The sequence below is a fragment of the Nycticebus coucang genome, chromosome 4 (genome assembly GCF_027406575.1).
Source record: "Nycticebus coucang isolate mNycCou1 chromosome 4, mNycCou1.pri, whole genome shotgun sequence".
NCBI classification, from domain to species: Eukaryota; Metazoa; Chordata; class Mammalia; order Primates; family Lorisidae; genus Nycticebus; species Nycticebus coucang.
The window spans coordinates 114,924,603-114,941,755 of NC_069783.1; the positions used below are offsets into that span (position 1 = coordinate 114,924,603).

General features: G+C 41.2%; 1 protein-coding gene across 1 annotated transcript in view; it reads left to right on the forward strand.

Moving 5' to 3' along the window:
* Nucleotides 1-15,715, forward strand: part of RAD9B (RAD9 checkpoint clamp component B) — a 40,202-nt gene extending 24,487 nt beyond the window's left edge. The window contains exon 11 of the mRNA XM_053589571.1: nucleotides 15,137-15,715. Within this exon, the coding sequence (XP_053445546.1) occupies nucleotides 15,137-15,265 (129 nt within the window). The 3' untranslated portion in view covers nucleotides 15,266-15,715. The remainder of the gene's footprint in view (nucleotides 1-15,136) is intronic.
* Nucleotides 15,716-17,153: the final 1,438 nt, after the last annotated feature.

Below are 17,153 nucleotides of genomic sequence, written 5' to 3' on the forward strand. Positions count from 1 at the left end.
GCTTCTGATCTCCAGGACTGTAAGAGAATAAACGTGTGCTGTTCTAAGCAAAAAAAAAAAAAAAAAAAAAACATTTACCTTCTACATTTACTAAGTTTCACATATACCGTTGTAAGATGCACCACAGGTATAATCCCACCAATCACCCTCCCTCCACCCCCTCCACCCTCCCTCCCCTCCCTCTTCCCCTTCCCCATAGTCTTAGGTTATAACTGGGTTATAGCTTTCCTGTGAAAGCCATAAATTAGTTTCATAGTAGGGCTGAGTACATTAGATACTTTTTCTTCCATTCTTGAGATACTTTACTAAGAAGAATATGTTCCAGCTCCATCCATGCAAACATGAAAGAGGTAAAGTCTCCATCTTTCTTTAAGGCTGCAAAATAGTCCATGGTGTACATATACCACAATTTATTAATCCATTCGTGGATCGATGGGCACTTGGGCTTTTTCCATGACTTAGCAATTATAAATTGGGCTGCAATAAACATTCTGGTACAAATATCTTTGTTATAATGTGATTTTTGGTCTTCTGGGTATATACCTAGTAGAGGAATTGTAGGATTGAATGCCAGGTCTATTTTTAGATCTCTAAGTGTTCTCTAAACATCTTTCCAAAAGGAATGTATTAATTTTCATTCCCACCAGCAGTGTAGAAGTGTTCCCTTTTCTCCACATCCACGCCAATATCTCTGGTCTTGGGATTTTGTGATATGGGCTAATCTTACTGGAGTTAGATGATATCTCAAAGTAGTTTTGATTTGCATTTCTCTGATGATTAAAGATGATGAGCATTTTTCCATATGTCCGTAGGCCGTGCACCTGTCTTCTTCAGAGAAGTTTCTCTTCAAGTCCCTTGCCCAGCCTGCAATGGGATCACTTGTTCTTTTCTTGCTTATATGTTTGAGTTCTCTGTGGATTCTGGTTATTAAACCTTTGTTGGAGACATAACCTGCAACTATCTTCTACAATTATGAGGGCTGTTTGCTTGCTTTACTTAATGTGTTCTTAGCTGTGCAGAAGCTTTTTAGTTTGATCAGGTCCTAATAGTGTATTTTTGAAGCTGCTTCAATTGCCAGGGGGTCCTCCTCATAAAATATTCACCCAGACCGATTTCTTCAAGAGTTTTCCCTACACTTTCTTCTAGTATTTTTATAGTTTCCTGTCTTAAGTTTAAATCTTTAATCCAATGAGAGTCTATCTTAGTTAATGGTGAAAGGTGTGGGTCCAGTTTCAGCCTTACAGGTTGCCAGCCAGTTCACCCAGCACCATTTGTTGAATAGGGAATCTTTTCCCCACTGAATGTTTTTAATTGGCTTGTCAAAGATCAAATAACGGTAAGTAGCTGGATTCACCTCTTGGTTCTCTATTCTGTTCCAGACATCTACTTCTCTGTTTTTGTGCTAGTACCATGCTGTTTTGATCACTATTGATTTATAGTATACTCTGAGGACTGATAGCGTGATTCCTCCTGCTTTGTTTTTATTTCTGAGTAATGTCTTCGCTATTCGAGGTTTTTTATGATTCTATATAAAACGAAGTATTATTTTTTCAAGATCAAGCTTTAATCGGGATTGCATTAAAATTGTATATTGCTTTGGGTAGTATGGACATTTTAACAATGTTGATTCTTCCCAGCCATGAGCATGGTATGTTTTTCCATTTGCTAACATTTTCAGCTATTTCTTTTCTTAGAGTTTCATAGTTCTCTTTATACAGATCTTTCACGTCCTTTGTTAGATAAACTCTCAAATATTTCATCTTCTTTGGCACTACTGTGAATGGAATAGAGTCCTTAACTGTTTTTTCAGCTTGACTATTGTTGGTATATATAAAGGCTACGGATTTATGAATGTTGATTTTTTAACCTGAGACACTGCTGTATTCCTGATCACTTCTAAGAGTTTTGTAGTATAATCCCTGGTGTTTTCCAGATATACAGTTATATCATCTGCGAAGAGCCAAAGTTTGATCTCTTCTGACCCTATAAGGATAGTTTGATCACCTTTTCTTCCCTAATTGCGGTGGCTAAAACTTCCATTACAATGTTAAAGAGTAGTGGAGACAATGGGCAGCCTTTTCTGGTTCCTGATCTGAGTGGAAATGATTTCAATTTAACTCCATTCAATACGATATTGGCTGTGGGTTTGCTGTACATGGCCTCTATCAGTTTAAGAAATGTCCCTTCTATACCAATTTTCTTAAGTGTTCTGATCATGAAGCGATGCTGGATATTATCAAAAGCTTTTTCTGCATCAATTGAGAGAATCATATGGTTTTGGTTTTTCATTTGTTAATGTGCTGAATTATACTTATAGATTTATGTATATTGAACCAGCCTTGAGACCCTGGGATAAAACCGACTTGGTCATGATGTATAATTTGTTTGATGTGTTGCTGGATTCTGTTTGTTAGGATCTTGTTGAATATTTTTCCAGCAATATTCATTAGTGATATGGTCTATAATTTTCTTTTCTAGTTGGGTCTTTTCCTGGTTTGGGGATCAGGGTGATGCTTCCTTCATAGAATGTGTTGGGTAGTCTTCCTTCTTTTTCTACATTTTGGAACAGGTTAATATAGGTACTAGTTCCTCTTTAAAGGTTTGGTAGAATTCTGACATGAAGCGATCTGGTTCCGGGCTTTTCTTTTTAGAGAGATTTTGTATTGTTGATGCTATTTCAGAACTTGATATGGGCCTGTTCAACATTTCCACTTGATTCTGGCTAAGTCTTGGAAGGTGACATGCTTCCAAGTATTGGTCAAATTCCTTCAGATTTTCATATTTCTGAGAATAAAGTTTCTTATAATATTCCTTAAAGATTTTTTGAGGGGAGAGGCGGAGCAAGATGGCGGCCGAGTAACAGCTTCCTTGCATCTGGGCACCGTGAGGCTGGGGAGATAGGACTCCAGGCATCTCTGGCTGGTGGGATCTGCCTATCATCACCCCTGTGAGGATACAGGGAGTCAGCGAGAGACTTCTGGACCCCAAGAGGAGGACTAAAACAGTGGAAAAACGTCCACAGGCACGAGAACTTAAAGAGCAAGAGGAAGTGAAAGGAAAATTAGGGCAAGGAAACAGATAAAAGAAATCACTCATGAGGAAGAATCAGCAGAAAACTCCAGGCAACATGATGACCAGTCCAGAACAACCCCGCCAAGGGACCATGAGGTAGCTACTGTAGATGATTCCACCTATAAAGAAATGTTAGGAATGACAGGGAATTTAGAATGCACATGTTGAAAACAATGAAAGAGGGCGGCGCCTGTGGCTCAGTCGGTAAGGCGCCGGCCCCATATACCGAGGGTGGCGGGTTCAAACCCGGCCCCAGCTGAACTGCAACCAAAAAAAAAGCTGGGCGTTGTGGCGGGCGCCTGTAGTCCCAGCTACTCAGGAGGCTGAGGCAAGAGAATCGCTTAAGCCCAGGAGTTGGAGGTTGCTGTGAGCTGTGTGATGCCATGGCACTCTACCGAGGGCCATAAAGTGATACTCTGTCTCTACCAAAAAAAAAAAAAAAAGAAAGCAATGAAAGAAATGATGGAAACAATGAAGGAAACTGCTAATAAACTGGAAAATAACCAAAAGGAAATCCAAAAACAATCAAATAAGAGATGAACGATATGAAGAATATAAAAAGGATATAGCAGACCTGAAGGAACTGAAACAGTCAATTAGGGAACTTAAAGATGCAATGGAAAGTATCAGCAACAGGTTAGACCATGCAGAAGAAAGAATTTCAGAGGTAGAAGACAAAGTTCTTGAGATAACTCAGATAGTAAAAGAGGCAGAAAAGAAGAGAGAGAAAGCAGAACGTTCACTGTTAGAATTATGGGACTTTATGAAGCGTTCCAACATACGAGTTATAGGAATTCCAGAAGGGGAAGAAGAATGCCCCAGAGGAATGGAAGCCATACTAGAGAATATTATAAAAGAAAATTTCCCAAATATCACCAAAGATTCTGACACACTGCTTTCAGAGGGATATCGGACCCCAGGTCGCCTCAACTCTAACCGAGCTTCTCCAAGACACATTGTGATGAACCTGTCCAAAGTCAAGACAAAAGAAAAGATTCTGCAAGCTGCCAGGAGTAAGTGCCAGTTGACCTACAGGGGCAAATCCATCAGAGTGACCGCAGACTTCTCTAATGAAACTTTCCAAGCAAGAAGACAATGGTCATCTACCTTTAATCTACTTAAACAGAACAATTTCCAGCCCAGAATTCTGTACCCTGCTAAGCTAAGCTTCAAAATTGACGGAGAAATCAAATCACTTACGGATATACAAACATTGAGGAAATTCGCCACAACAAGACCAGCTCTACGGGAAATACTTCAACCTGTTCTGCACACTGACCACCACAATGGATCAGCAGCAAAGTAAGAACTCAGAAATTAAAGGACAGAACCTAACCTCCACACTGATGCACAAGATAAAACTAAGCAATGGACTCTCACAAAAATAAGACGAATAGAATACTACCACACTTATCAATTATCTCAATAAATGTTAATGGCTTGAATTCCCCACTGAAGAGACATAGATTGGCTGACTGGATTAAAAAACACAAGCCATCCTTTTGCTGTCTGCAAGAAACACACCTGGCTTCAAAAGACAAATTAAAACTCCGAGTCAAGGGTTGGAAGACAATTTTTCAGGCAAATGGCATTCAGAAGAAAAGACGAGTTGCAATCTTATTTTCAGATACATGTGGATTTAAAGCAACAAAGTCAAAAAAGACAAAGATGGTCACTTTATATTGGTCAAGGGAAAAATACAACAAGAAGACGTTTCAATTCTAAATATTTATGCACCCAATTTAAATGCTCCCAGATTCTTGAAACAGACCTTACTCAGTCTGAGCAATATGATATCTGATAATACCATAACAACAGGGGACTTTAACACTCCTCTTACAGAGCTGGACAGATCCTCTAAACAGAAATTAAACAAAGATATAAGAGATTTAAATCCTAGAACAACTGTGCTTGATAGACGCATATAGAACACTCCACCCCAAAGATAAAGAATATACATTCTTCTCATCACCCCATAGAACATTCTCCAAAATTGATCATATCCTGGGACACAAAACAAATATCAACAGAATCAAAAGAATTGAAATTTTACCTTGTATCTTCTCAGACCATAAGGCACTAAAGGTGGAACTCAACTCTAACAAAAATGCTCGACCCCACCCAAAGGCATGGAAATTAAACAATCTTCTGTTGAATAACAGATGGGTGCAGGAAGAAATAAAACAGGAAATCATTAACTTCCTTGAGCATAACAACAATGAAGACACAAGCTACCAAAACCTGTGGGATACTGCAAAAGCAGTTTTGAGAGGAAAATTCATCGCTTTAGATGCCTACATTCGAAAAACAGAAAGAGAGCGCATCAACAATCTCACAAGCCATCTTATGGAATTGGAAAAAGAAGAACAATCTAAGCCTAAACTCAGTAGAAGAAAAGAAATATCCAAAATCAAATCAGAGACCAATGAAATTGAAAACAAAAGAATCATTCCGAAAATTAATGAAACAAGAAGTTGGTTTTTTGAAAAAAATAAATAAAATAGATAAACCATTGGCCAGACTAACGAGGAATAGAAAAGTAAAATCTCTAGTAACCTCAATCAGAAATGATAAAGGGGAAATAAGAACTGATCCCACAGAGATACAAGAGATCATCTCTGAATACTACCAGAAACTCTATGCCCAGAAATTTGACAATGTGAAGGAAATGGATAAATATTTGGAATCACACCCTCTCCCTAGACTCAGCCAGGAAGAAATAGAGCTCCTGAACAGACCAATTTCAAGCACTGAGATCAAAGAAACAATAAAAAAATCTTCCAACCAAAAAATGCCCTGGTCCAGATGGCTTCACTCCAGAATTCTATCAAACCTTCAAGGAAGAGCTTATTCCTGTACTGCAGAAATTATTCCAAAAAATTGAGGAAGAAGGAATCTTCCCCAAAACATTCTATGAAGCAAACATCAACCTGATACCACAACAGGAAAAGACCCAAACAAAAAGGAGAATTTCAGACCAATCTCACTCATGAATATAGATGCAAAAATTCTGAACAAAATCCTAGCCAATAGATTACAGCTTATCATCAAAAAAGTCATTCATCATGATCAAGTAGGCTTCATCCCAGGGATGCAAGGCTGGTTTAACATATGCAAGTCCATAAACATTATCCACCATATTAACAGAGGCAAAAATAAAGATCACATGATCCTCTCAATAGATGCAGAAAAAGCATTTGATAAAATCCAGCATCCTTTTCTAATTAGGACACTGAAGAGTATAGGCATAGGTGGCACATTTCTAAAACTGATTGACGCTATCTATGACAAACCCACAGCCAATATTTTACTAAATGGAGTAAAACTGAAAGCTTTTCCTCTTAGAACTGGAACCGGACAAGGTTGTCCTCTGTCACCTTTACTATTCAACATAGTGCTGGAAGTTCTAGCCAATACAATTAGGCAAGACAAGGAAATAAAGGGAATCCAAATGGGAGCAGAGGAGGTCAAACTCTCCCTCTTTGCTGACGACATGATCTTATACTCAGAGAACCCCAAAGACTCAACCACAAGACTCCTAGAAGTCATCAAAAAATATAGTAATGTTTCAGGATATAAAATCAATGTCCACAAGTCAGTAGCCTTTGTATACGCCAATAACAGTCAAGATGAGAAGCTAATTAAGGACACAACTCCCTTCACCATAGTTTCAAAGAAAATGAAATGCCTAGGAGTATACCTAACGAAGGAGGTGAAGGACCTCTATAAAGAAAACTATGAAATCCTCAGAAAGGAAATAGCAGAGGATATTAACAAATGGAAGAACATACCATGCTCATGGATGGGAAGAATTAACATTGTTAAAATGTCTATACTTCCCAAAGCAATCTACCTATTCAATGCCATTCCTATCAAAATACCAACATTGTACTTTCAAGATTTGGAAAAAACGATTCTGCGTTTTGTATGGAACCGGAAAAAAACCCGTATAGCTAAGGCAGTTCTTAGTAATAAAAATAAAGCTGGGGGCATCAGCATACCAGATTTTAGTCTGTACTACAAAGCCATAGTGCTCAAGACAGCATGGTACTGGCACAAAAACAGAGACATAGACAATAGAAATCGAATTGAAAACCAAGAAATGAAACTAACATCTTACAACCACCTACTCTTCGATAAACCAAACAAGAACATACCTTGGGGGAAAGACCCCCTATTCAATAAATGGTGTTGGGAGAACTGGATGTCTACATGTAAAAGACTGAAACTGGACCCACACCTTTCCCCACTCACAAAAATTGATTCAAGATGAATAAAGGACTTAAATTTAAGGCATGAAACAATAAAAATCCTCCAAGAAAGCATAGGAAAAACACTGGAAGATATTGGCCTGGGGAAAGACTTCATGAAGAAGACTGCCATAGCAATTGCAACAACAACAAAAATAAACAAATGGGACTTCATTAAACTGAAAAGCTTTTGTACAGCTAAGGAGACAATAACCAAAGCAAAGAGACAACCTACACAATGGGAAAGGATATTTGCATATTTTCAATCAGACAAAAGCTTGATAACTAGGATCTATAGAGAACTCAAATTAATCCACATGAGAAAAGCCAACAATCCCATATATCAATGGGCAAGAGACATGAATAGAACTTTCTCTAAAGATGACAGACGAATGGCTAACAAACACATGAAAAAATGTTCATCATCTCTATATATTGGAGAAATGCAAATCAAAACAACCCTGAGATATCATCTAACCCCAGTGAGAATGGCCCACATCACAAAATCTCAAAACTGCAGATGCTGGCGTGGATGTGGAGAGAAGGGAACACTTTTACACTGCTGGTGGGACTGCAAACTAGTACAACCTTTCTGGAAGGAAGTATGGAGAAACCTCAAAGCACTCAAGCTAGACCTCCCATTTGATCCTGCAATCCCATTACTGGGCATCTACCCAGAAGGAAAAAAATCCTTTTATCATAAGGACACTTGTACTAGACTATTTATTGCAGCTCAATTTACAATTGCCAAAATGTGGAAACAGCCTAAATGCCCACCAACCCAGGAATGGATTAACAAGCTGTGGTATATATATACCATGGAATACTATTCAGCTATTAAAAAAAATAGAGACTTTACATCCTTCGTATTAACCTGGATGGCAGTGGAAGACATTATTCTCAGCAAAGCATCACAAGAATGGAGAAGCATGAATCCTATGTACTCAATTTTGATATGAGGACAATTAATGACAAGTAAGGTTATGGGGGGGAAGGAAAAGCAGAGAGAGGGAAGGAGGGAGGGGGGTGGGGCCTTGGTGCATGCCACACCTGGGGGCAAGACATGATTGCAAGAGGGACTTTACCTACCAAATGCAATCAGTGTAACCTGGCTTATTGTACCCTCGATGAATCCCCAACAATAAAATAAAAAAAAAAAAAGATTTTTTGAATTTCTGAGGTGTCTTTTGTTATTTCGTCTTTGTCGTTTCTGATTGATGAGATTAGATATTTTACTTTTTTTCCTGATTAGGTTGGCCAAAGGTTTATCTATTTTATTGACCTTTTCAAAAAACCAACTTTTTGATTTATTGATCTGTTGTGTAATTCTTTTGTTTTCAATTTCATTTAATTCTGCTCTAATTTTGGTTATTTCTTTTCTTGTACTGGGTTTGGGGGTGGAACATCCTTTCTTTTCCAGTTGCTTAAGATGTCCCATTAAGTTGTTAACTTCCTCTCTTTTCGTTTTCTTGAGGAAGGCTTGCAGTGCTATAAATTTCGCTCTTAAGACTGCCTTTGTGGTATCCCAGAGATTCTGATAATTCATGTCTTCATTGTCATTTTGTTCCAAAAATTTGGCGGTTTCCTTCTTAATCTCATCTCTGACCCAGCTATCATTCATCATAAGGTTATTTAACTTCCATGTTTTTGTATGAGTTTGCAGATTTCTGTTGTTACTCAGCTCAAGTTTTATTCCATGGTGGTCTGAGAAGATGCATGGAATAATTTATATTCCTTTAAATTAACTGAGGTTAGACTTGTGACCTTTGATGTGATCAATTTTGGAGTAAGTTCCATGGGCTGATGAGAAGTATGTGTATTCAGTTTTGTTGGGATGAAATGTTCTGTAGATGTCTGCTAAATCCAAATGTTGGATGGTTAGGTTTAAATCTAAGATTTCTTTGCTCAGCTTCTTGTTGGAGGATCGATCCAACACTGCCAAAGGAGTGTTGAAATCTCCGACTATTATGGAGCTGGAGGAAATCAAGTTGCTCATGTCTGTTAGAGTTTCTCTTATAAATTGAGGTGCATTCTGGTTGGGTGCATAGATATTAATAATTGATATCTCATCATATTGAGTATTACCCTTAACAAATATGAAGTGACCGGCGGCGCCTGTGGCTCAGTGAGTAGGGCGCCGGCCCCATATGTCGAGGGTGGCGGGTTCAAACCCAGCCCCGGCCAAACTGCAACAAAAAAATAGCTGGGCGTTGTGGCGGGCGCCTGTAGTCCCAGCTGCTCGGGAAGCTGAGGCAAGAGAATCGCGTAAGCCCAAGCGTTAGAGGTTGCTGTGAGCCGTGTGACGCCATGGCACTCTACCCGAGGGTGGTACAGTGAGACTCTGTCTCTACAAAAAAACAAACAAACAAACAAGCAAACAAAAAATATGAAGTGACCATTCTTGTCCTTCCTTACTTTTGTTGGTTTAAAGCCTATTGTATCTGCAAATAAAATTGCAACACCTGCTTTTTTCTGATCACCATTTGCCTGAAATATGGATGACCATCCTTTCACCCTGAGTCTGTATTTATCTTTTAAGTTAAGATGTGACTCTTGTATGCAACAAATATCTGGCCTGAGTTTTTGTATCCAGTCAGCTAACCTATGCCTCTTTAGAGGACAGTTTAAGCCATTCACATTAATGGAGAATATTGATAAGTCTGTGAAGTTTTGGGTATCAAGTTTTTCAAAAGTCCAGTGGGGATTTTTAATCCTTTCACCAGTGTGGAAATTGGAGTTTGATCTGAAGTTTCTGAGTGAGTTTACTTTTGTGGTATAGGATTGGGTTGGTCATTATGGATGATAGGTCTGAGAATATCCTGAAGAGCTGGTTTGGTTATGGCAAATTTCTTCAACATATGAATGTCATTAAAGTATTTAATTTCTCCATCATAAATGAAACTCAGTTTAGCTGGATACAGGATCCGGGGTTGAAAGTTATTTTGTTTTAGATTAAAAGTTGATGACCACCTTCTTCAGGCTTGAAAGGTTTCAGCAGAGAGATCTGCAGTCATTCTAATATTCTTCCCTGAATAGGTAATGGTTTTCTTACATCTGGCAGCTTTCAGAATTTTCTCCTTCATATTAACTTTAGTGAAGTAATTATGATATGCCTGGGGGATGTCTTATTCAGGTTGAGTTGTGCTGGGGTTCTGAAACTGTCTGCTATCTGAATTTCAGAATCTCTTGGCATGTCTGGAAAATTCTCTTTCATAATTTCATGCAGAAAGCCTCTTCATTGCTTTCAGGGATTCCAATGAGGCAGATATTAGCCTTCTTCAAATTATCCCAGAGCTCTCTGAGAGAATGATCTGTTTTTAGCTCTCCATTTCTCTTCCTCTTTGAGAGTTTGGGAGCGTTCAAAGGCTTTGTTTTCAATGTCAGAAATCTTTCTTCTGCTTGGTCCACTCTGTTACTGAGGGCTTCTACTGTATTTTTCAGATCTTTGAGGGCTGCCAATTCTTGCTTCAGTGCATCAAAATCTTTGGTGGTTTTCTCTTTAAATTTTTTAAATTCTTGAGACAACTTTTGAATTTCTCCTCAAGTTTCTAATTCCAACTTTTGAATTGCCACTCGAATTTCTAATTCCAAATTTTCCTCCATTCTATTAATCTTGTTAGCAATCCAAATTCTGAATTCAATTTCTGACATCTCAGCCAGCTGTTTATGAATGGAATCTTCAGTAACATCTGCCATATCTTTCTTTGGGGTGGGGGGTTGATCTATTCTGGTTATTCATGTTACCAGAGTTTTTCCACTGATTCCACCCCATGATTGTTTTACACTGTTTGATTTTTCCCCTGGAGCTTTGTCGAGGACCCATACAGCGCTATGGCCTGAGAAACTGGGGACCTCTTTGGTGTGGTGGGGCTAAGTGGTTCTGTCTTGTTTTCAGCTGGTCTCTGTTCGACTCTAGTGAATCAGTTACTCTGGGTTGAAGTCTCAGCTGTGGAGAAATACCAGCAATTAAGTCACCTCGCCCCCCCACAGGCAATAATTGGAAAAGGAAAATCAAACCTTCCTACAACCACACACCCAGGGCACTACCTGAGTAGTCCTTGGGTGATTGGCTCAGTTCAAAAAGTCCAAATCAATTGTCTCAGTCAGCACCTGTCTCAGGTGGGAGAGTTTAAAAGGTCTCTGGCAACTGGATCGCAGGGGTCTGGTAACTACTCAGATATGGCTTGCTCCAGTGCTCCGTGGAGTCAGGAGGACGCACCCAGCAAATAGATCAGTCTGGGAAGGATGATGCCTCCTTCCCCACCTTGCACCTCTGTCAGACCCAGTCACTGATAGCCCCGCAGGGCTGTGACCCAGTTGCCTATAGTGAACAGATACTCCAGGGGTTTGCACCTGCCTGAATCACAAGGAAGTCTATTTCTGCTCAGCCAGGCTGCTGCGCTATGCCTCTATCTAGCAGGGGGAGGTGAGGCCTGATAACCTCGGGCACTTGATGGAGGCTTGGGGGTGTTCACTCAGTTCCAGCCCTGCCCCTGATTGATGTTACTGACAGAACAGAACAGAACAACTTTGCAGGAATTTGTTTCTGTCCCTGATAAATTCCCCTGCAGAAGAGAAGCTGTTTTGAGTTCCCAGAGCCTGCGCCTCAGGCCTGTCTTTGCTCCTGCAGGTTTGTATTCAGTTAGCTGTCAGTTCTAGCCACCTGTCTTCCTTTGTCTATAGGCTGACGATCCCCTGAGGGCTGGGTGTGTCTTAGGCTCAGTAAGACGGTCCTCTGGGTCAGTCCCACCCTGGGAACTTTCTGGCTCTGCGCGTGCGTTTCTAGTCCCCACGCTCCACCCAGGCCGGTACCACCTGAGGCAAACCCTTTACTCACGGGGTCTGCGTTTCCGTCCCAGATCTGTTCCATGGTAATTGCCACCGGAGTAGATGCCCGGCCTCCTCTGGTTGCCCAGGGAGACAGGGGGTGTGGCTTTGGAATATCCGGGAGTGAGCCCTATTGTTGCCAAAAGTTGGCTGCTGCTCTGTGCCTCGGGGCACCGCCGCTCTGGCATGGTTCCCTCTCAGCCAACCATCCTCTCCTCACTCCCGTGCTGCAGAGTCAGCACTGACCAGCTGCAGTTTAGGCCCTGTCCACACCCCTCGAGAAATCACCCAAGAATCTGGACTCCTGGGGGACAGGCTTCCAGACCTCAGAGTGAGAGTGGAGGGGAGTGCTGGGAGCTCAAGAGTTGCAGGTAGAGAATATATACAGTTTTGTACAGTTTTATGCCTGGCAGGAGAACGCCGTGGCACCCTAATAGGGGAGGTAGGTCCAGTTTTTAGAGGGTCTCTCCCATGGACTGTAGAGGGAGGGCCTTTGAACTTTGCTCGTTTGTTTGTGGGGCACTCCGAGCCATTCTCATGGGGGAGGGGACTCCCATCCACTTGGTGATGGATTTTGTACCTTTTGTTTGTATCCTTGGGGTCGCAGCTCGCCTCAGCAGGGTTGATGTGTGTTCTTCAACCTTCTCTCTTGGTGCAGGTCTAATCCACCAGGTTACTTGCTAAATTTCTGTCCTTTAACTCTCCTTCTGGATGGGAGCCTCTGTGGAAAGTTGGCTGATTTGTCTCCGCCCCCCTTATCATAGTATTTTTATTCATTTGTTAGCTATTCATTTTAAAATGTCAGACTTTTCAAAAGTTGCAAAAATAGTACATGACTTTCTTTTTTCTTTTCTTTCTTTCTTTCTTTTTTTTTTTTTTTTTGAGATAGAGCCTCAAGCTGTTGCCCTGGGTAGAGTACTATGGCATCACAGCTCACAGCAACCTCCAACTCTTGGGCTTAAGTGATTCTCTTGCCTCAGCCTCCCAAGTAGCTGGGACTACAGGTGTCCGCCATAACCCCCAGCTATTTTTTTGTTGTAGTTGTCATTGTTGTTTATCAGGCCTGAGCCAGGTTGGAATCTGTCAGCCCCAGTGTAGGTGGCTGGCACCCTACCCACTGAGCTATGGGTGCTGCCCAGTATTTGAAGGGTTTTAACAGAGAGGCCTGACAGAATTCAGTGTTTGCAAGGTAACTTTAGCTGCAGCTGTGGTGGAGGACAGTAAGGCAAGAATGGTCATCCAGTTATGGCACCTTGAAAGGTGGGGATTCCTTAGATGAGAATTGGAGAAAACCAGCTAAATTGGCAGAACTTGTTAATGGATTGTTATGAGGGTCAAAGTAAAAGGAGCTATCAAGGGTGACTTAGGTTTGGAGAACCATGTTCAAGGCTTACTAAGATAATCCAGTTTGGGCATGTTAAGTTGCAGAAATCAAATAGGTAGTAGAATCTGTGGGTGGATGTTCAGATTGTAACTTGAGACTCCCTGGCATACAGGTGGTAATTTCAGCCAGGGAATGGATGAAATCTCTTAGGGAGGGGGACAGAAAAGAAGTCTTCCATGCCATCATTGAAAGCAGTGGTTCTCAACTAGGGATGATTATACCCCCCTGGGGACCTCAGACAGTGTCTGGAGACATTTTAGATGTTACAACCCAGGAAGTGAGTACTAGCAGTGATGTTGCCCACCATCTTCCAAAGTTCAGGACAGGCCCCACCACAAAGAATCATCCTGTCCCAAATAGCAGTAGTGCTGAGGTTGCAAAACCTTGGGTCAAAGACTGGTTAGAAAAGGGCAATCCAGCTGAGCCAAGAGCAGCCAGGATAATTACGGCATGAGGAAGTCATTAGAAGTGTTAGCGGGAATATCAAATGGGATGAAGATGGAAAACAGGCACTGACTTAGAGGATCTGGCAAATTTTGGTGACAATAATAACAGTTTTGATGAAGAGGCCAGAAGCTTTTTTTAGATAGGGCTAGAATAAGGGGCGATAAGGTGCTAGCTGGAGGGGGGAGAGGGATGAGGTTAGATTATTTCTGTATTTTAAAGATGGGAGACATTCTTGTCTAGAAGAAGAGAGGCATGGGAGGGGCTGGGATGCAGAGGCAGGAAGGGCTGGCTTTAGTCTGGAAAGGTGGCTTCTGCCCTAGCAGAGGGGAAGGGAGAAAATGGCTCCATTCACCCACATCAGCCTGCCGAAACTCCCTTTGTCTTCTTCTATTACAGTCCTGGTGAAGTTTTGATGGTGCAAATGGGGGAGTGAACAGCAGTCTAATGATCCCAAACTGAAGATAATCAGTGTCTTTCAAGTCAGGGAAGGGTTTGCTTTTAGGATGTGTCAGGCCAGGGCGGCGCCTGTGGCTCAGTGGGTAGGGTGCCGCCCCATATACCGAGGGTGGTGGGTTCAAACCCGGCCCTGGCCAAACTGCAACAACAACAAAAAATAGCCTGGAGTTGTGGCGGGCGCCTGTAGTCCCAGCTACTCGGGAGGCTAAGGCAAGAGAATCACCTAAGCCCAGGAGTTGGAGGTTGCTGTGAGCTGTGTGACGCCAGAATCACACTATTTTAGCTCGGCTCAAGCGGCTAAGGCGCCAGCCACATACACCTGAGCTTGTGGGTTCGAATCCAGCCTGGGCCCACCAAACAACAATGACGGCTGCAACCAAAAAATAGCCGGGCATTGTGGCAGGTGCCTGTAGTCCCAGCTACTTGGGAGGCAGAGGCAAGACAATCACTTGAGCCCAGGAGTTGGAGGTTGCTGTAAGCTGTGATGCTACAGCACTCTACCCAGGGTGACAGCTTGAGGCTTTGTCTTCAAAAAAAAAAAAGGATGTGTCGGGCCAGTAATAAAGGTTCTGGGTGTCCATTACTAATAAGATAAGGATGCCACATTAGCCACCCTTTTGGAAAGGGGCTGTCACCTGGAGCATTTAATGAAGAAATTCTCACTTTGGAATTAACAATGTAGTTTACTTTTCCCCTCCAGTTTTCTTGCATGTTCTTTGGAGCAGTTTCTTCTGACCAGCAAGAACACTTCAATCACTCTCTCGACAGTCTGGCAAGAGCAAGTGACAGTGAAGAGGACATTAATAATGGCAATTTTTCCACATTATAAATGCTTAATGATGGCTGAGTTGGCCACCAGCTCAGCGACTGGCTCACTTAAACCTCAAGCTCGAGGTTTCCCATTTAGTGTATAAAAGATGTTGTCCCAGTCTTCCTTGAAATGGAGTATGGGCTTCTGCTTTTCTAAAAGGCATTATCTTATACAACACCCATATTTAGAAATAGCTGCTTGTCAAGTGTATGTAATTAGCTTTAAATCCACTATGCTATTATACTTGGGAAGCACAAGAGTTTTCTGTGCAGGAAAAAAAGCCCATTGGAGCTCTTCAATCCAATGCACATACCCCCAAGAACTTTTAACATTTTCTTTGCCAGTTTTATGAAGGTATTTAAATTTTCCTCAGCAGCCACTGGAATGTATCAAGGTGGCTTGTAACAGAATTTTGTTATTAGTGGTCAGCTATCTTTTGTATTTGATTGCCAACATTTGGGTTTTAGTGCTTTCAGAGATAGCAAAGAGTTATGCAGTCTTTTCTCTTGTAATACTATGACTTTTTGGTCCATTGTTTTAAATATTTAAAATAATCCCTGGAAAAAAGATCAAAAATAAAAATATGGATACCCTTCACTTTGTAGTCTCTTTATATATGGTAAAATTTTATTTCATAGCTTTTAAATTGTTCTGATTTTCAGATGTGATTAATTTTGCAATGCGATGCAGAATTTAATGTAAGTGATGCCACATATTTCTATATTATCTGACAGAGGACAGCAAGCTCTACTGCCTAGAGAGCCTGGGTTTGGAATGGAATGAGGTGGAAGACAAATGGCTCTTTAAGAATTAGCTTTTTACCTGCATAAACGGACTACAAATCTGGCATGAAAACGTTGTTATGTATATCTTCTAGTGTGTGCCTTTCCCTCCCCCAAACCTGTTTACAGTCAATTGATAACCAGACAAAGGAGACTTCTATAGCATCTTATTGCTGTGCCTTTGTGAAACATTAAACCCTAAGTAATTGTTAACTGACAAGCAATTGTACTTTATATTTAGTGAAAAATTCATAAAGGTGGCAAATTGGATTAGTACACTTTAGAACTATGAATAGAGTTCTCCCTGAAACCAGAATGAATTTGGCTCTTGTAGCTTAGTAATGAGTCATAGCTACCCACAATAACCTAATAAAAACTCAAGTTCATCCCAAGATATTCCTCAGTGAATGAAAATGGGCTTTCACAAAGCTTTTTGTGGAAATTGGCAATGCCCACATAATTTCAACTAAGTCCTTTCATATTATAGGCTGAAGATTTATATGTCTCATGCTTACCCTGATGATTAACACTGCATTTCAGATATTCCTAACAAATACAGATGACTACACAGAGAGGTTTTTGTTAGTCTGTCGTTGTTTGCTTTTTTGGCAGAATCTTGCTCTGTTGCCCTGGTTAGAGAATAGTAGTATCTTCATAGATCACAACACCAAACTCCTGGGCTCAAGTGATCCTACTGCCTCGGCTTCCTGGGACAAGATGCAATGAGCTGGGCGGTGCCTGTGGCTTAGTTGGTAAGGTGCCGGCCCCATATACTGAGGGTGGCGGGTTCAAACCCGGCCCCGGCCAAACTGCAACCAAAAAAATAGCCGGGTGTTGTGGTGGGCGCCTGTAGTCCCAGCTGCTCGGGAGGCTGAGGCAAGAGAATCGCTTAAGCCCAGGAGTTGGAGGTTGCTGTGAGCTGTGTGAGGCCACGGCACTCTACAGAGGGCCATAAAGTGAGACTGTCTCTACAAAAAAAAAAAAAAACATGCAATGAGCTAATTTTTTCTATCTTGCTCAGGCTGGTCTTGAACTCCTGAACTTATGATCTTCCTGCTTTGGCCTTTCAGAGTGCTAAGATTATAGGTGTGGCCCACAGAGAGTTTCTACACACAATAACTCTG